Source organism: Hypanus sabinus, chromosome 29, assembly GCF_030144855.1.
Source record: "Hypanus sabinus isolate sHypSab1 chromosome 29, sHypSab1.hap1, whole genome shotgun sequence".
Taxonomy (NCBI): domain Eukaryota; kingdom Metazoa; phylum Chordata; class Chondrichthyes; order Myliobatiformes; family Dasyatidae; genus Hypanus; species Hypanus sabinus.
This window is the reverse complement of record NC_082734.1, coordinates 24,828,288-24,849,036: the sequence shown is the minus strand read 5'-3', so window position 1 is coordinate 24,849,036 and position 20,749 is coordinate 24,828,288. Positions and strand designations below refer to the sequence as shown.

The window sequence follows — 20,749 nt, the reverse complement described above, 5'->3', positions numbered from 1 at the left end:
GAGGCATAGATAGGGTGGATAGTCAGTACCTGTTTCCCAGGGCACCAATAGCAAACACCAGAGGGCATATGTACAAAATTAAGGGAGGGAAGTTTTCGGGAGACATCAGGGGTAAGTTTTTTACACAGAGGGTTGTGAGTGCCTGGAATGACTTGCCAGGGATGGTGGTGGAGGCTAAAACATTAGGGGCATTTAAGAGCCTCTTGGACAGGCACATGGATGAAAGAAAAATAGATTATGGGGTAGTGTGGGTTTAGTACTTTTTTTAAGGATTATATGGGTCAGCACAACATGGAGGGTTGAAGGGCCTGTACTGTGGTGTAGTGTTTTATGGTTCTAAGGTTGATGAATTGTAGCACAGGTACCGATTGGCATGTCTGACATTGTGTGTATCAGGCAATTGAGGCTGAAAGGTTATAACTGGGAGCTTAATGTCCAAGGGTGCACATTGTATCAAAAGGACAGGCTGGTAGGCTGAGGTTGCGGGGGGGGGGGGGGTGGGGGTTGGTTCTGTTGGTAAAAAGTGAAATCAAATCCTTAGAAAGAAATTACATAAAATTAAAAGGTGTAGAATCGTTGTGGGTAGATCTGAGAAACTACAAGGGTAAAAAGACCCTGATGGGAGTTGTATACAGACCCCCAAACAGTAGTTAGGATGTAGTCTACAAATTACAATGTGAGATAGAAAATGCATGTTAAAAGTGTAATGCGGGGCATTTCAATATGCAGATAGATTGGGAAAATCAGAGGTGCTGGATCCCAAGAGGGCAATTTCTAGAATGTCTATGAGTTGGCTTTTTAGAGCAGTTCAGGGTTGAGCCTACTAGGGGATCAGCAATTATTGACTGGATGTTGGGCTATGAACTGGAATTGATTAGCAAGTGTAAGGAACCCTTAGCAAGTGTAAGTGTAAGGAACCCTTAGGGGCCAGTGATCATAATATGACAGAATTCACACTGCAGTTTAAGAAGGAAAAGCTAAGGTCAGATGTATCAATATTACAGGGAAGAAAAAGTAATTACAAAGGTATGAGAGAGGAGTATGCCAAAATTGGTTGGAAGGGAACACTAGCAAGGATGATGGGAGAGCAGCAATGACTAGAATTTCAAGCAGTAAATCAGAAGGCGTAAGATAGTCCCAAAGAAGGAATATTCTAGTGGAAGGATGACGCAACCATGGCTAACAAGAGAAGTAATAGCCAACAGGAAAACCAAATCAGGGACATATGATAGACCAAAAATTAGTCGGAAGTGAGAGGATTGGGAAGCTTTTAGAAACCAACAGAAGGCAACTAAAAAAATATAGGCCAGTTAGTCTGATCTCAGTGGTTGGGAAAATGTTGAAGTCAATCGTTAAGGATGTGGTTTTGTAGTACTTGGACGGAGACAGATGATAAAATAGGTATAGAGGATTGGGAAGCTTTTCAAAAACAACAGAAAGCAAATAAAAATATCATAAAGAAGGAGAAGATGGAATATGAAGGTAAGCTAACTAATAATAATAAAGGGGATATCAAAAGTTTCTTCAGATATATAAAATGTAAAAGAGAAGTAAGATTAGATATCAGACCACTGGAAAATGATGCTGGAGAGGTAGTAATGGGGGACAAGGAAATGGCAGAGGAATTGAATAAGAATTTTGCATCAGTCTTCACTGCGGAAGACACTAGCAATATGCCAGAAGTTCGAGAGTGTCGGGGAAGAAGTGTGTGAAGCTGAGATTACTAAGAAAAAGGTTCTTGAGAAACTGAAAAGGATGAAGGTAAATAAGTCACCTGGACCAGATGGTGTACACCCCAGGGTTCTGGAAGAGGTGGCTGAAGAGATTGTGGAGGCATTAGTAACGACCTTTCAAAATTCAGTGGGTTCAGGCATGGTTCTTGAGTTCTGGAAGTTGCAAATGTCATTTCACTCTTGAAGAAGGGAGGCAGAAGAAAGGATATTATGGGCTAGTTAATTTGACCTCAGTGGTTGGGAAGATGTTGGAGTCGATCATACAGAATGTGGTTTTGGGGTATTTGGAGACACACGATAAAACAAGCTATAGTCAGCATGGTTTCCTTGAGGGAAAATCTTCCCTAACAAATCTGTTGAAATAAGTAACAAGCAGGATGGACAAAGGAAAATACTGTAGGTAGATGTTGTGTATTTGGATTTTCAGAAAGCCTTTGACAAGGTGCCACACATGTTACAAGTTACGAGCCCATAGTAGTACAGGAGTGACTCTAGCATGGATGAAGCAGAGGCCGACTGGCCTTTTCTAGTTGGCTGCTGGTGATGAGTGGTGTACAACAGGGGTCTGTGTCAGGACTGCTTTTTTTTTACATTATATGTCCATGACTTTGATAACTGAATTTTCTAAATGGAGACAATTGACAATTTTCTAAATGGAGAGAAAATTCAAAACTCTGAGGTGCAAAGAGACTTGGGAGTACTCATGCAGGATTCCCTCGGGGTTAATTTGCAGATTGAGTCGGTGGTGAAGAAGGCAAATGCAATGTTAGCATTCATTTGGAGAGGACTAGAATATAAAAGCGAGGATGTAATGTTGAGGCTTCATTATTCACTGCTGAGGCCTCATTTGAAGCACGGTGAGCAGTTTTGGGCCCCTTATCTAAGAAAGGATGTGCTAACATTGGAGATGTTTCAAAGGATGTTCATTGAGTTGATTTCAGATCAAAAGACTTGTCATTTGAGGCTTGATGGCTCTGGGCCCCCATTCTCACCAGAATTCAGGAGAATGAGGGGGGACTTCATTGAAACCTGTTGAACATTGAAAGCCCTCAATAGAGTGAATGTAAAGAGGATGTTTCCTTTGGTGGGGGAGTCCAAGACCAGGGGATACAACCTCAGAATAGAAAACGTCCATCTAGAATGTAGATGAGGAGGAAGTTCTTCAGCCAGATGGTGACGAATTAGCGGAATTTGTTGCTACAAACAGCTGTGGAGGCCAAGTCATTGAGTATATTCAAGGCAGTAGTTCATAGATTCTTGGCTAGTTAAGGCATGAAGGGGTACAGGGAGAAGGCAGGAGATTGGGGCCGAGAGGGAAACGAGTCAGCCACGATGTAATGGCAGGGCAGAGTCACTAGACCAAATGCTTAATTCTGTTTCCACATCATCGACTTACGGTCTCATTGTGAGGTTGAGGTCCCACCTCATTGTTCAAAGGGACCGTTTAATAATCTGAAACAGTAGGATAGAGTCTGGAGATACGTGCTCTCAGACTTTTGTATGTTCTACCCGATGGGAGGGAGTGGGGAGAAGAGAGAATGTCCAGGGTGGGTGGGGTCATGCAGGATACCCTTAAGGTTAACCTCCAAGTTGAGTCAGTGGTGAGGAAGATGAATGCAATGTTGGCATACATTTCTAGAGGAATAGAGTATTGGAGCAGGGATGTGATGTTGAGGCTCTATAAGACACTGGTAAGACCTGACTTGGAATACTGTGTGCAGTTTTCGGCTCCTTATTTAAGAAAGGATGTGCTGACATTGGAGAGGGTTCAGAGAAGATTCACTAGAATGATTCCGGGAATGAGAGGGTTAACATATGAAGAACGTTCGACTGCTCTTGGACTGTACTCCTTGGAGTTTAGAAGAATGAGGGGGGACCTCACAGAAACATTTCGAATGTTGAACGGCATGGACTGAGTGGATGTGGCAAAGTTGTTTCCCATGGTGGAGGAGTCTAGTACGAGAGGACATGACTTGAGGATTGGAGGGCAGAACAGAGATACGAAAAAGTCTTTTTTAGCCAGAGGGTGGTGAATCTATGGAATTTGTTGCCATGGGCAGCAGTGGAGGCCAAGTCATTGGGTGTATTTAAGGCAGAGATTGATAGGTATCTGACTAGACAGGGCATCAAAGGTTATGGTGAGAAGGCGGGGGAATGGGACTAAAGGGGAGATTGGATCAGCTCATGATGAAATGGCGGAGCAGACTCGATGGGCCGAATGGCCGACTTCTGCTCCTTTGTCTTATGGTCTTATTATGCTGGCTATTTCATCAGATGTGCGGAGCTCTGCAGTTTCTTGTAGTCACAGGCTGTACTAAGCCCTGATGCATCTGGAAGGGTTTGTATTGTGGCGACCCACTTCCTGCGCAGGCGAACCGGCTCACAAATAGCCAGCACGTGGGGAGAGACTTTGGTAATGCACCTCTGATGTCATTTCCACCCGGAGAGGGCAGGCGCTAGGGATTAAATGCCAGCGCTGCGAAGTTTGAATAAACTAGTCTCGAAACGACTTACCGACTGTGTGTCATTGTCTCTAGCTCTGTATGTAGTGCATCGCTACAGTATTATCTATGGTATTACAAAGGTTCTGAATAAATCAAGTGGCTAAATTCTGCATTCCACAGTTTCCGAGATGACGTCCAATTGCATAGCATGAGAGAGACTTTAAAAGAAGAGAGCAAGGGCACTCATACACGGGTAAGGTGCCAGAGTATTAGAGGATAGCTAATGTTGTTCTGTTGTTTACGAAAGGCTCTAAGAAATAAGGAAATTATAGGCTGGTGAGTCTGGCATCAGTTATTGGAAGGTATTTTAATTCAAAGACCAATTAGGGATAGGCAACATGGCTTTGTGCATGGTAGGTCATGTTTAACCAAACTTATTAAGTTTCTCGAGGAACTTATCGGTAAATTTGATGAAGGCAAGGCTGTGGATGTTGTCTACATAGACTTCAGCAAGGCCTTTGTGAGGTCCTGTGGGGAAAGTTGTTCAAGAGGGTTCAGTTGCCTGGCATTCAAGACGAGGTCATAAGTTGGATTACGTAGTGGCTTTGCTAAAAAAAAAGACAGAGTGGTAGTTCTACTGCCCTCGCACTGGGTATGTACAAAGCTATGCAGTGAGTTAAATACCTTCTCAAAGATCACCCAAGACAGGAGCCTCCTTCGGAGTTTTTATAATGAGGCTTTGCTTTTGAAAAGATATTGCTGTTTCAAGAATAAATGAAGAGGAGATGGAGATGGACGTCTTTCTGCTTCAAAATGAATCCAAATAACTTACTCTGCATATGGTATAAAACTTGGCTCATGGACAGGAAGAGCTATCCATACAAAAGGAACTGCAGACAAAATGAGGCCAGAGCACTCCTCCACCTGACATCCATAGGATATCAGATTAACTACTGAAACTAAATGATCATTTCATTGAGTCTTTGGGAAAACAAGGATAGTCTCAGTGAATGGCCTTTCTCTACAGTCCTTAATCATTCTCACTTTGAAAATTTCAGCCTTAATGACATTCCTGATTGGGATCATCAAGAAATGCTGGGCCAGTTAAGCATGAGGAGAAGGTGAACCGATTAGTTTGGAGACCTCTTATGGCCAGAGTAATTGGATTGACATCATAGTTCCACTGGTTTTTCTGGGTCGATTGCCTGATACATTAGATACTATTATGCATTTAAACATGGAACCTTCTTGTTTCATTAAATATGTTACTGAGCACAACCCTGCTGTAGGTAAAGAACTTGATATCATTTAGTTCTGTGTCCACCTCTTTGGTTATCCATCTCTGCCATCTCATCTGCTAGAACAGCAGCACCGAGGTCAAGCTTTGTTATGGTGGGCTCTGGTTTGGGGGCAAGCTTTGCCTTGCCCAGAACGAATCCAACTTCACTGTGTCCAGCATTGTCTGTGATCTTCAAGAATGCAACAGCAGAGCAGCAACAGCTTAAAGCTGATGCATCACAGAAGATGCAGGCTCTTCCTTGGGTGTTGTAAATAATGGAATTGCGTTGGTTCTTGGAATCTTCAAACCTTTCAGATCCTGAAGTGAAGAACTCAACTGTTGCCGCTGCTAATGTTTCTCTTTAGGGAGTGGGACATCCCATCCACAAGGTCAACTCTCTTAACATGCAGCATCCCTAGATACTGACTGGAGCAGCAAATAGTCTATTGATAGTTGATAGCACGCCACAACTCTTTCAGTGACCTTGAAAATAAGGATGTCAGTAATGAGGTCCTCTCCTGGCCCCAGACCACGCTGCATAAGAGGGAGGTCCTATCCAAGATCAAGGTTCTGTAGATCTTTGGCCAGATCTTCGGTTGGGAAATGCTGCGTGATCTCAGCACTGTTGGATGCGATCTTGCGCAATCTGAGATTAGACTGCCAACAGGTCTCGCTGACTTCTTCTTCTGCATTGGAAAATTATTTAAGGAAATTATCTATGTAGAAATGCTTTTCTATGTATCACTGTGCTTCAGTCCTGAATCCCTTCCCTCCCTCGATAGCTGACCTTTTAAGGCCATAGATTGCCACAGCTGGGGAGGGACAGTTCCTAAGAGCATGAGCTCTCGTTGTCTAGTTGGTGGTCAGGATCTTTCTTTCTTTATCAATCTTTTTATTAATTAAATAAAAGAGTACATATATATATAAACAAGAGGAGAATTATGTCAAATATCTATATCAATGACAATTCATATAAAAGGTAAAATAAACATTATCAAGATCATACATAGTATTAATCTCAGTATGTAATAAAGATAATTGATTCTCCTCTTATCCACGAAAAGAAGAAAAAAAAAGAAACTTTTATAATTTCAATATACTTTTAAAAAAACCACAAAACAAAAAAGAGAGAGAGAAAAGGAACTGGGCAGCTCAAACTAAGAGTGAAAGCAAGAACAAAGGAAAACTTTCTGATCAAATCCAACGTTTCGAGGAGGCAGCTGAAAGAGCCATAAATCGAAGCATATGAAAATACTGAATAAAAGGTTGCCAAGTTTCCTCAAATTTAAAGAGTGTACCAAATGTCCGACTTCTTATTTTCTCTAAACTTAAGCAGAACATAATGGAAGTAAGCCAATAAAGAACAGTAGGTGGATTAGAATCCTTCCATTTAAGCAAAATGGCTCTCCTAGCCAATAAGGTTGTAAGAGCTATCATCCATTGAGCAGAAACATGAATATATCCTGCTTCTGATGGAATGATCCCAAAACCACAAGAATCTAGGTCATTTCAATGATCCTGTCTTACGAGAAAGCTGTGGAATATTTTTCAAAGTCTGTCATCACTGAGATGACACAGAGATTTCTTCACTATTCTTGGTTTGTCTGTAATGAAACCCAATTTCCCTCGGGGTCAGTAAAGTATGTCTGTCTGATGGACTCAATCAGACTGAACAGACTGTTACGGAGGTGAAGATCACATTGTTCAGCGATACTCCTTTAAACTGCGCACTTGAATCAAAGACAGGTTTCTCGGGGTGGTAAACACCAAAGCTGGGCAAATACCAGCTACCTTCGTCGGGATCTGGTTGAGGCACTTAATCAGCATGATTGTCCCTGCAGAGTTTCTCCATGAAGACCACGTGGTGATCTTTCATTTCTGCTTTCCTTCTCAATATGTGACTGAAGGACATGAGTCAAATACTGGACTGCTCTCTGCTGTTTGGTGGGAGTTGTCGTGGCAAGCGAAAAGAAAGGGGAGCTACCCAACTGTTCGATAAACTGAAGCAACACACCCAAAATGCTGGTGGAACGCAGCAGGCCAGGTGGCATCTACAGGGAGAAGCACTGTCGACGTTTCGGGCCGAGACCCTTTGCCAGTCCTGACGAAGGGTCTCGGCCCGAAACATCGACACTGTTTCTCCCTACAGACGCTGCCTGGCCTGCTGCGCTCCACCAGCATTTTGTGTGTGTTGCTTCAGTTTCCAGCATCTGCAGATTTCCTCGTGTTTATTTGATAAACTCTTTGTTCGTGACTCACGGGAAGATCTTCGATGGAAGGTGCCAACTTATATTCATCTGGCAAGTGACAGAGAATCAGCTGATTGAGCAGAGATAAGTATGTCAGAGTGCTTGGTTTGTTTATCCGCAACCATACAGGTTCTGCTCTCACAGGGTCTGAAATGTCATTAGTCTTAAATGTGCTGACAGGGGCTGATAAGCCTCATTGGGGCAGACTTCACTCGTTATGACTCAGCCCAGGTCCAGGTATTGGACATAAGGTGCACTGTGCTGACCATCGCACTGTTCACCTGCCTTGTATACACGGATGGTTTTGCGAAGTGTCAACAGACCCCTATTGACTTCACGACAAATCCTCTGGACTTCTTCCAGCAACTTCTGATGTTCCAGAACATGTTACTAGATTGTACAGGGAAACAGAACTTTGAATACCAAATACATCAAAGAATGTTGATCTTGCCAGTGGCACATTGCTCCGATCATCTGATATCGCATATGTCTTTTTTTTTGCTCAGGATGTGCTTTTGGGTAGAGGTTGGCCCGAGTTATTTTAGAGCTGGATTTGCCTTGGAATCCTTTCCCGTATACCCCGTGCATGAGGAAGTGGCTACATCTGATGCGTGCTCAGCTGTGCTCTGTTGTGGGTGTGCCGGGGTCAGTAACAGCCCAAGGTGCCGGCCCTGAATGAAATTGCTGATATATGCTGGTCACTGTTGCAGTACCTGATAGCTTTACAGACTTCTGCTCAGCGTGCTGTTGAAGCACAACATTTGAAACATATTGAGTGCTCTTTTAGAAATTGTTTTCAATCTATGAGCATCTTTTCCCTGAATCTTCTGCATTTCCTTAAGGAGTGAGGTCTCTGATGGATGGGGCATTGTCTATCAGCGTTCGTGACAGAGCTTTCTACTTCAGTTTCGTTGATCATTGACAGGGGTTTTGGTTTTCCATGCGTTTGTTAGAGACATTTCTTGGAATGAGTTGTTGCTGGAAGTTGAGAGCATAAAACTAGGATCATTTTGCATTTCTGCGTGGATGCAGTTGAATTCCACAGAGAACGAAAATGGCAGATGGGGAAATGATACTTGGTTTTATTCCTGAATCTGTCCGTTATCCACTGTTCTTGCATATTGTTTGTTAGTTTCTCCACGATAGGGTTTGCTCCGAGTGACTCAGTCCTAGTAGGGAATCCTTGGTTTTTGTGGTTTGCAGTTCTGACAAGAGATCTGCAAGGTCCAGCAGCTTCCGAGATTGTTTATGTGAGAGCTTCGGAAAATCATCAGGTCTACTGAAGAGAGATTCATTCCCCTGGAGAGCCACAGCACTTGTCCAGCCTTTGCCACAACATTTGTAAACACTTAGCTGAATTATTCATCCGAACTGCCTTAACCCTTCTTGCATGTTGCAGTGACTCCGCATCAAGCCGCTCACAGAGAAGGTCCACCTCTTCATTAGATTTGAGGCTCATTCACTCCACGGTATTGCAAAAGCTTGACTTTCTGAACAGATAACTGGCAGACTTTTAGTCTCGCTGTGACTGTGTCTCGACAAGTCAGATTTGTACCGGCAGCTCCTGAATGAGAGAATTGTGGAGACTAGTTTGCCAAACGTGTGTCCCGGGATAGAGGGAAGTTCAGTCTGATCACGTTTGTTCGGATGGGATTGGCATTATTGACTGAAGTCTTTTCTGTGATGAAACGACAGAAGGGGGTGTTGCAGATCTTTGCTGCTGTAGACCTTGACTGTCAATACCTGGACTATGTGAAAGACAAGTTGGCTGTGTGGTGTGGACAACTTCTCCTTGTAGAGCTGGAGCACTGTCTTCATTTGGACGTTCTTTAGCAGGCTGCATTAGCTGTTGTGATGGCAAAGTATGACTGATTCTGGTTACAGACTCATCACTGTCTGGGTCAGGTGCTGATTCATACAGCTCTGCCTCTGCTGAAATAACCTCAGCTTCACGCTCTTCCTTGAGTGTACTTGATGTAGCTTCTAAACGTGTTTTCTCCATGTCTATGCGAGCTCTCTCCATTTGCACCTCTGCTTCGTGCTCAGCATAATCCGCTCTCTTTCTTGCTGCTTCAGCTGTGGTGTGGGCTCGTGCTGCGTCTCTGCCAATAAATGGATTCACTCAAGCGCCGCGATGATGCGATAGATACGCCACGCCCTGACTTCACTTCCAAGTTTTGGCGCTCGACATTGCTCGGTTTGGAAGCCGGCGTTATGGTCTGCGGCGTCCAGATGCATCTGCAGTCTGTAGGCGATGCGTTTGATAACGAGTTATCTTTTCACTCCACTGCCCTCGCAGTGCGTATGTACAACGCTATACAGTGAGTTAAACACCTTCTCAAAAATCACAAGAGATGGAAGCTTGCTTTGGGGTTTTTAATGAAATCTTACTTTTGAAAAGATATTTCTGTCTCAAGGGCAAATAAACAGTGGATGGGGATGCACATCTTTCCAAATCCAAATTACCCGCTTGGAAATCACATAAAACCCAGTTTATGTACAGGAAGTGATGTCCATACAAAATGTATTGTACCTCCAGAGGCCTAAATGTAGTAGATGGTTGCCCCTCTGACTGGAGGCCTGTGAGTAGCAGAGTGCCATAGAAATTGGGGTTGGGTCCATTGTTGTTTGTCATCTACTTCAACGATCTGGACGATAATGTGGTGAACTGGATCAGCAAATTTGTGGATGACACCAAGACTGGGGGTGTAGTGGGCATCAAGGAAGACTATCAAAGCTTGCGGCGAGATCTGGACCAGCTGGAAAAATGGCAGATAGAATTTAGTGCAGAAACGTGAGATGGTGCATTCTGGGATGTCCAACCAAGCTGGCTTACACAGTGAGCGGTAGGGCACCGAGGAGTGTGGTAGAACAAAGGGATCTGGGAACACAGATCCATAGTTCCTCGAAAGTGGTGTCACAGGTAGATAGGGTCATAAGGAAAGCTTTTGGTACATTGGCCTTCATAAATCACAGTACTGAGTTCAGGAGTTGGGATGTTATGTTGATCTTGTATAAGATGTTGGTGAGGCCTAATTTGGAGTATTGTGTGCAGTTTTGGTCACCCATCTACAGGAAAGACGTCAATAATATTAAAAAAGTGCAGAGAAAAATTACAAAGATGTTGCCAGGAGTTGATAACCCAAGTTATATGTTCCCTAGAGTTTAGGGAAATGAGAGGAGATTTGATAGAGGTATACAAAATTATGCTGGGCATAGATAGGGTAGATTCAAGCAGGCTTTTTCCACTGAGGATGGGAGAGACTAGAGCTAGAATGTAGAGGTCATGGGTTAAGGGTGAAAGGTGAAATAAAGAGAGCAAATTTGTAAATCAGGTTGGAGCAAATGATGTTGGGAACAGTGAGGGTGGAGTGCTGCGGGAGGGATGTGGGACAGGTAACAGTGAAGGAGCCCCAGGAGCCGGGGGTTGGGGGTGACGCGGGCACAGACACACCCAGTCCTGAGACACCAGGCAATATCATTTGATTCTGAACAACTGGGTTATTGGTCATTACAGAATGTATCTCTGGTGCTTCCCACTCCCTGCCCCTTTTCCCCACCACAATGCCCCTCTCCCAGCCCCCTTCCCACTCTCAGTCCACAATAGAGATCCATATCAGAATCAGGTTTATCATCACTCACGTATGTCATGAAATTTGTTTTTTATTGTGACGGCAATACAGTGCAATATTACTACAGTACAGTGCGATACATAAAATTACTACAGCATTGTGCAAAAGACTTATGTGCCTTATCTGTATGTTTGCACAGCTCTGCATGTATGTACTGTTGACAGAGGTTCTTTTTAAAAATATTGGAGATGGGGCCTGGATTCCACTCAAGAATCCACATTCCTTGGGTACAGATCAGAAACCCTGAGGACTGAGTGGGAATGCGGACAGTGGACGGGGTAGTCCAAGTATATTTTTGCTCTTGTACCTGTAGCGTCAAAACATATAAAGAGGCAGATACAATGTTTTTTCCTTTGGGGCATTTATTCATTCTTTAAGCTGCTGCGTGAACATGTCTGTAAATGCAGTTCTTACAGAAATTCAACAAAAGGGAGCTTGCCAGAGATCACGATGTTGTCCCAAGATAAGCCCTGTGATTCCTGCTAGCTGGGAGGACAACTATGTACATCTGATTTTATATAATATATATAACTACATGATTTATATACATTACTACAATATTGTTTCATCGCCCAGAGCAGGAAAGTGAATGAACTGCAGGACACCCATTAAAGTGAAGATAAAGGCAGCACACTTCTGTGTTTGGGAGCTTAATGTCGTTACACAGAAAAGTGTATATGACCCAGATTGACTTTACTAACTCTACAGTGAAAACATAATTAGCAGCATTTGGAGAAACTTTTGGCGATCTATTGAATGTCACCAGTGGTCACCCTGATCTTCAGTTGCGAAGGCCTCAGAGTAGCAAGCAAAGAGACCTCATCTTACGGTGAGTGACTGCCCGCCACTGCGTTCCGACAGTAATTAAGAGTTTATAATAAATACAGTAAACAAAGTATCTCAGTCACCTGGGAGCTGGTGAAGAAGGTGGCCCCCTTCTGACTTGCCCCATTCTGTAGGAAAATTCAATCTTTCTCTCTCCGATTTCCATCCCTAAAATCCCAGATCTCCACCTAACTCGGCCCTTGTGGCTGCGTACGCCCACCTCCGTGTTTCAGAACGTGTCCCACGCCTAGATTTCCGGTCTTTGCCCCCTCCCTACAGGCAGAGGTGTCCATTGCAGCGTGGGAGGGACTGCTGAGCAATTCCCCACTCCCTTGGGGGAGGCAACTGGTCCCTGCTGTGAGATGACCCTCTCCCTCACCTTTTATGGTTCAGTTTTGGTGAGTCTCGGATGAACGACCCACAGTACAGCACATCTGCCCACAGCTGGCCACTGAGGAGTGTGGTAGAACAGAGGGATCCGAAAATACAGATCAATAATTCTTTGAGAGTGGTGTCACAGGTAGACAGGATTGTAAAGAGAGCTTTTTGGCCTTCATAAACCGGCGTTTTGAGTACAGGAACTGGGATGTTGTGTTGAAGTTGTACAAGACGCTGGCGAGTTCAAATTCAGAGCATTGTATCCAGATCTGGTCACTTACAGCTGTCAATAAGGCTAAAAGAGCTCGGGGAAAATTAACAAGGATGTTGCCAGGTCTTGAGGACTTGAGCTTATGTCGCAGAGACTTTATTCCCTGGAGCGCAGGAAAACGAGGGGTGATTTAATAGAGGAATACAAAATTTGAGGTGTACATAAGGTAACTGTAAGCAGACTATTCCCACTGACGTTAGGGGAGACTAGAACTAGAGGTCCTGGATTGAGGGTGAAAGGTGAAAGGTGAAATGTTTAAGGGGAACACACACACACAATGCTGGAGGAACTCAGCAGGCCAGGCTGCACCTATGGAAAAGAGTAAACAGTCAACGTTTCGGGCCGCGACCCTTCAGTGTTTTGTGAGTGTTGCTCGGATTTCCAGCATCTGCAGATTTTCTCTTGTTTACATTTAAGGGGAAATTTCTCTCAGAAGGTGGTGAGAATGTGGAATGGGTTGCTAGCAGAAATGGGGGAAGCAGGTTTGATTGCAAAACTGTTGAGAATTTTGGTTAAGTACATGGATGGGGAGGTATGGAGGGCTATGGTCCAGGTGTGGGTTGATGGGCTAAGCAGAATAGCAGTTCAGCATGGACTAAATGGGCCAAAGGGTCTGTTTCTGTGCTTTAGTGCTCTATGACTCTATGCCACATCTGCCACCAAGCAGTAGAGGACATCATTGTTGCTAGGCCAAGAGACCAACGTTTCCAAACACCAAGCAATACACTCCTCAGTGATGTAGACCACCGTGGCAATGTGGCATGCAATCACAGAGCCCTGTCAAACCCTGTAGAAAATGGGTGAAGGAGGTGCGTGGGGGGAAGGTGGGGAGGGGAGCTCACACCGATTTGCTGGAGAAGTTATGGACTTTGTGGACAGGAGGGTGAGATTTCGCTCCTGACAGGTCTGCACACGTATTGTCCTGCTCTGGAAGCTCTCAAATGGTCACATTGGTCAGGAGTTATCTCCTGCATACCCACACCCTGAGCACATGCAATGGTTCTGGGGTAATGGCAGCCCGTGCTGCTGAGAACCGCCTGTACTCACAACGGTGCAGAACACTCTTCACCTTGGTTGTTCAGAACAGGAACCGTCAGGAAATCACCTCGGCCTTGTCTGAAAAGCTTCGGGCAAGAGTCGGACAACAGTTGTTTGTACAAGCATCGAAACAATTAACTGAATAAAATATCCAAGTTTTATCAAAAAGCTATTGCATAAATCATTCTCCTGGTTTTCTCCTTGCTGTGTTTTGAGAAGCTGTTCTCTCATTGTCTTCCTCCAGTGGTTCTCCAGTTAAGAGATTTACGGGCTCTTGTCAGCCAAATGAGGACAAAGTGGTCCAATTGCTCAATCCTTTGGCTAAAGGAATGCTTGTGAAAAAAATATCAGAAAGGCGAGAGATTCTGTAGATGCAGAAAGTCCAGTGTAACGTGCACCAAACAGCGGAGGAACGGAGCAGGTGAGGCAGCATCTATGGAGGAGAATAAAAGGTCTACACCTTCATGCCGAGACCCTTCATCAGGACTTGCGTGTGCGGAAAAACATCAGTTCCTTTTGTTCAAACCCGCTCGCTGTTCCACCTTCCTCAGAACCCAAATCTTCAACCTTTCCTTTTAAAACAGAGGCAGCCATCTTCTACTTCCACTGAGGTCAATTTTAAATCCATAGAATTTCATCCCCCAAAATGGCTTTTTCTCATCGAAGACAATAAATACGGAATTGGAAGTCATTGTCCTATGTACAGTATCTCTGGGTAATAAGGGGCCTATAGTACTAACGTGGCACAGCTGCATGTCTAATCATGCTGTCTGAAGAGATGCCTGAAAAATCAAGTCTTTGCGGCCCACTGCTCACAAAGTGGACATTTTTATTTCAGAATCCACTTTTTTCTTCTGTTTCGCCATTATGGCTTCCAGCTCTGTAATACTCCGATTTTCCTGTAAGAAATTTGGCAACAGGGTCATTAATCAATGAATTTTTTAATAGACTTGTTAACAGACTATCCCAACTGGTTGTATCACAGCCTAGTATGGAAACACCAGTGCCCAGGAATGGAAATGTCTACAGGAAGTGGAGGATACAGCCCAGTCCATGGCAGGCAAAGCCCTCCCCACCACTGAGCATATTTACAATGAGCACTGCCTCGTGAAAACAACAAGAATCATGAAGGATTCCCACCATGTTCTCTTCTCACTATTACCATCAGACAGGAGGTTACAGGGGTCTCAGGTCCCACACCGCCGGGTTCAGGAAAGGCATTATCCCTCAACTGAACCAGCGTGGATAACTTCACTCACCTCAACGCTGAACTGTCTTCACAACCTACAGACTCACTTTCAATGACTCTACAACTTAGATTCTCAGGATTACATATTTACCTTTTATTATTTGCATGATTTGTCTTCTTTTGCACGTTAGTTGTTTATTATTATTTATAGTTATTAATTTTACACGTTAGTTGTCTGCCAGTCTTTGTTATTTATAGTCTTTCATGAATTCCGTTGTAATTTTTAAATGTCTGCAAGAAAATGAGTCTCAGTATAATAAATCTACTTTGAACTTTGTCAGAGTTTGCAGGGTTTTCTAGGTTGATAAAGAAAGGTTGAGCAGGTTCGGTGTCCAGTTATAGGCATTTAGAGAATGAGGGGGCATCTTTTTGAAACAGTGGAGGTCCAGAAGGCCTCTGAGAGGCAGAGTGTAGAGGGGGCATTTCCTCCTGTAGGCTACCTCGAACCAGGGAGCACGACCTTTAGAAACTTTTACTCCAGTTGGATCAGTTATGAAGTTATTGAACTGCAGAGCTCAAGGGACTGAATGGCCCAGAGCACAAATGAACCGTTCAGTGCAATGGACGCCACCCCTGCCAGCAACAAACTGAGTGGCAAATAGAGTATGCTCTCCCTTCATTCTTTCAGGGCTGGCTGACCAGTGGCGCGTCACCTTTGGGTGAAGGGCTGCAGCGCCTTGAGGAGAAGGCCGGTCACAGTTGGACAATAAGCCCTCGCCCGCCTTCCGGCGGAACCCAGAGGTACTTAACTCCAATGGGTGAGGAAGCAATAGCTCCTCTGGGGTCTTGCCTGTTCTTCCCCATAACTCCTCGAGGGGCAGACAGCGGACTTGAAGCAGAGCAGAGGCGCAGGTCCTAGCGTTACTCTGCAGGTCTGGAGGCTCTTTGAACATCTGCTGCCCGTCCCCAAACAAAGGGAAGGGTCTAAAAAGGGGCTCCCAACCTGTGGTCCATGGACCCCTTGGTCTGTGGCATAAAAAAGGTTGGGAACCCCTGGTCTAGAATGAGGGGTTGAGGCTGATTGCCCAGCTATGGTTTCCAGGCCGAGATGGAATACTACGGGGGTCAAAATTAGTGCAAATTTTTGCTCCCAACAACTGACCAATAGTTTCTCACAGAGAATGGCCAATGACTTCTTTCTAAATTATTCGCAAAGACGGGCATGAATTCTTTTACTCTGACCATCCCTATTATTTCTGGGAGCTCTCGATACTTGGCTATTGTTGGGCTAAGGCTGGTACCGTTCTATCTTAAAAGGTTGGCACAGCATCACGGGCTGAATGATGGGCTAGACAGAGCTGTACGGTTCTATGTTCTTGTAGCGCTTGGTTAACTAGAGGAGAGGGGATTTTACCTCAAGCAGTGATTTTTGGACCATGATCTGGCTGTAGACTCTTGCTCCTTCCTCTGGACTTACTGATCTCAATTCTTCCTTCTCAAGAGAGAAAAGCTGAGCTCCGGTCAGGATCCCGAGAGACTTCACCGTCCTATAAGGGAGAAAGTCGGTCATTGTCATCCCAGCCTGCCTGCTGAAGGTCTCTGCTGTCCGTCCCCCCCCCCCCCACCCCCACAGTGGACGCGGTAACACTTGGACCCGAATAACAGTGCATCGATCGGAGAGTTCCCACCCCCTCCCTTGCCCTTCCCGGTAAGAACCACCTTCTTGTACACAAGCAATGATGAAGATTCAAGACGGTTTCTCGTCACTCTTCCCCGCACGAGTGTAATAGAGAACAAAATGATTTCTACTCCGGATCCGATGCAGAATAAAATACGCAATAAATATAAAAGCAATTCTAAAAAAGACAAGGTGCAAGAAATTGACCCTCACACAAGACTGATTTATATACGTAGACTGATCGCGAGTGACGCTAGATGCAGCAGTCTCTGTACGCACGGTGTCTCGGCCAGGAAATGATAAAGTGACAAAGTGACTCTCGTCACGAGGAACTCCAAGTAGCTGCAGGGTGTATCAGAACACAGCAGGGCAGTGACTGTGTCAGTGTAGGTAGGAGGTGTGGAGTGGAAGCGTAAACTGCCTGTGCACAGGGGGATGAAGTGTGCAGAGGGGCCATGGAGGAAAAGTGACTGACGTGGCCTCAGTGGTTGCCGGGTGAGTTAATGGGTGGGGGGCATTGATCAGGTTATCCTTAGAAAGCTAAGATACCGTATTTGATGGAAATCTGATATAAATCCAGAGTGGACTCAGAGACAGCAGAGTGGAGGACAACTTTTCAAGACAAAGTCCCTCCCCCACTTTTTCCCCCCGAGGGACACAGGAACCAAGCCTACTGCCTGTTCTGGTAGTGGTGGGCCTAGTGTTGAGGATTATTGCAACACAACTGTCCATTCGGCCCATTGGCTCAGAGCAACCCCATTCCTCCCCTCAGGCAGCTCACTCCCTTTTTTTTTGGCTCTTTTGACTTCTTGCCCCACACCAGGGGTAATTTACAGCAGCCTACCAATTTGATGCAGGGGGAAATGAGAATAGGAAATCCGGGAAAACCCACATAGTCACTGTGGCGAACGTGCAAACTCCACACGGACAGTGCCGGAGGTCAGGATCAAACCCGGGACTGTGAGGCAGTGGCTTTACCCGCCGTGCCACCGTGCTGGGTGGAGTTAGTGAGGCTGTGACAGAAAGTCTTATTATCCCCCCCATTGTCAACCATGAGCTCCCTTCTCGGCAGAAGAAGCGTCGTCACGTGACCAACTGCTGCCTATCTGCCCCGCCCCTGACGCTCACTATTGGCTGCCTGACATGTCAATTATTCATGGCTCCTCACTTACCCAATGGAAAGGTCCTCAAGCTAACCTATCTGTTCACAGTCACTGACTGAAGCTACCCCTGAAACAATCTACTGGGTAACATAAGAGGGGCATTTGATGTCTCTCGGCCTGTACTCACTGGAGTTGAGGAATGAGGAGGCATCTGATTGAATCTTAGCAAATAATGGAAGGCCTAGATCAGGGATTCCCAACCTTTTGATGCCATGCACCAATACCACTAAGCAAGTCCCCAGGTTGGGGACTCCTGGTCTAGACAAAGTGGACATGGAGAGGATGTTTCCTGTAGTGGGTGTGTCTAGGACCAGACAGCACAACATCAGAATACAAGGACATCCCCTTAGAGCAGAAATGAGGAGGAATTTCTTCAGCCAGATGTAGTGAATCTGTGGAATTCGTTGCCCCAGACGACTGTGGAGGCCAAGTCATTGGGTATATTTAAAGTGGAGGTTGATAGGTTCTGGATTAGTAATGACACCAAAGGGAGGAGGCAGGAGAATGGGGATGAGAGGGATAATAAATCAGCCATGATGGAAAGGTTGAGGAGACTCGATGGGCTGAATGGCCTAATTCTGCTCCTGTGTCTTATGGTAAGAGTGTTCAGGGGAGGCTTTCACTCCCAGAGATAACCTCTGGACACCGACCCCTCCCCTCTGGCCCTACTCACATCTGGTTAAAGCCTTTCGCCTCCAGCCAAGTCTTGACTTCACTCGGAGAGGAACTGTAATCCAGGGGTACAGAGGTGTCGAGCGTCTTCTGTACGTGGAAGGTCTTGGGTTGCGACGTGCGCCCGTTCGCTATTCTCAGCAGGAGCTCTTCATTCATTACGTTAATCTGCGAGTGACGCTCTGAGGAAGTAACACACAGTGGGGTTAGGGAGCGTCGCTGAGGGTGGAGGCCGCCTGGCCCACAGAGGGAGGTAGGCCTGGTCCCTGAGCAGACAGATCCATGGAAGACCCATCATGCAGCCTTCCACACCTGGCAAATCTCCTCTGGACTGCCTCCAATACTCTTCTATCTGTTTTTTTTTTAAAGCTAAGGACTGTGTCCAGTATTCAAAGTGTGGCCTCACCACTATCCTCTGAAACTGGGACAGGAAAATATCTTTCTTTATTCTTAAAACCCAACTGCCTCTGCAATAAAGGCCACTGGTGTTGGATTAGATTGGATTGGATTCAACTTTATTGTCATTGTGTCGAGTACAGATACAAATCTAAAGAAATGCAGTTAGCATCTAACCAGAAATGCAAAGAATAGTGTTATTTATAAAATAACTGTGAATAAAAAGTAAGTGCTACAGCATACAAATATAAAAGTACTGAGACGGTACAATATGGGTGCAATACTGCTTAGTGTTGTGATGTGAGGTTCAGTAGGGTCACAGCCTCAGGGAAGAAGCTCTTCCTGTGCCTGCTGGTGTGGGAGTGGAGGCTCCTGTAGCGCCTACCGGATGGGAGGAGAGTAAAAAGTCCATGGTTAGGGTGAGATGCATCCTTGATGATGCTTTTCACCCCGCTCAGGCAGTGTTTATGGTAGATGTTCTCAATGGTGGGCACTTAGGTGCCGATAATCCGCTGGGCAGTTTTCACCACACGCTGGAGTGCTTTGCGATCCGATATGGGGCAATTGCCATACCTCACTGAGGTGCAGTTGGTGAGTATGCTCTCAATGGTACAGTGGTAAAACCACTTGTTAAGCCATTTTGCCCAATTCTGCGACGACTCATGCACCAGAACACCTCGATCCCACCTGAACTTCACTCACTCACAGTCTCCTCATTCAGACAATAATCCCGTCCTATTGCCCCTGACCAAAGTGCGTGGCCTCATGCCTCTCCCCATTTCTCAGGTGTTCACCCATTCTGGTATGGGACTGTACATCTGGTAGGGAGGGGCCACACCCCAGAATCAGAGGGTTGCAGATCCAGCCAGCCCTATCTTGGGCCAGCCAAAAGGCGATGCCTCAAGAAAGTAGCACCCATCCATTAAGAACCCTCACCACCCAGGATATGCCCTCTTCTCACCACTACCATCAGGGAGGGGTACAGGAGCCTGACGTCACATACTTAACACTTTAGGAACAGCCTCTTCCCCTCTGCCAGCAGATTTCTGAATGAACAATAAACCCACGAACACTACCTCACAGTTTTTTTACTGTCTTTTTACACTTCTTAATATTTTATATACAAAATTCTAACTGTAATTTAACTCTTGCACTGTACTTCTACCACCAAACATAGAAACATAGAAACCTACAACACAATACAGGCCCTTCAGCCCACAAAGCTGTGCCGAACATGTACTTTCTTTAGAAATTACCTAGAGCTACCCTTAGCCCTCTATTTTTCTCAGCTCCATGTACCCATCCAGGAGTGTTTTAAAAGACCCTATCGTTTCCACTTCCACCACCATCGCCGGGAGCCCGTTCCACACACTCACCACTCTTGAGTAAAAAACTTACCCCTGACATCTCCTCTGTATCTACTGCCAAGCACCTTTAAACTGTGCCCTCTCATGCTAGCCATTTCAGCCCTGGGAGAAAACCTCTGCCTATCCACACGATCAATGCCTCTCATCATTTTGTACACCTCTATCAGGTCACCTCTCATCCTCCGTCGCTCCAAGGAGAAAAGGCCAAGTTCACTCAACCTATTTTCATAAGGCATGCTCCCCAATCCAGGCAACATCCTTGTAAATCTCCTCTGCACCCTTTCTATGGCTTCCACATCCTTCCTGTAGTGAGGCGACCAGAACTGAGCACAGTACTCCAAGTGGGGTCTGACCAGGGTCCTTAAACAACAAACTTTACCACATGTGTCAGTGATAATAAACCTGATTCTGATTCACACAGCCTGGACGGGCCAA

The 20,749-nt window shown here is 45.3% G+C and overlaps 1 protein-coding gene across 7 annotated transcripts in view; it reads right to left on the bottom strand.

The window, feature by feature from the left end:
* Window positions 1–11,352: 11,352 nt before the first annotated feature.
* LOC132383137 (epidermal growth factor receptor kinase substrate 8-like protein 1) overlaps window positions 11,353–20,749 on the bottom strand; it is a 97,605-nt gene continuing 88,208 nt past the window's right edge. For all 7 annotated transcript variants that reach the window (XM_059953969.1, XM_059953970.1, XM_059953971.1 and 4 more), the window contains 3 exons: window positions 18,553–18,733; window positions 16,453–16,585; window positions 11,353–14,748 (listed from right to left, as the gene is read on the bottom strand). In XM_059953969.1, the coding sequence (XP_059809952.1) occupies window positions 14,662–14,748; window positions 16,453–16,585; window positions 18,553–18,733 (401 nt within the window). In that variant the 3' untranslated portion in view covers window positions 11,353–14,661. The remainder of the gene's footprint in view (window positions 14,749–16,452; window positions 16,586–18,552; window positions 18,734–20,749) is intronic.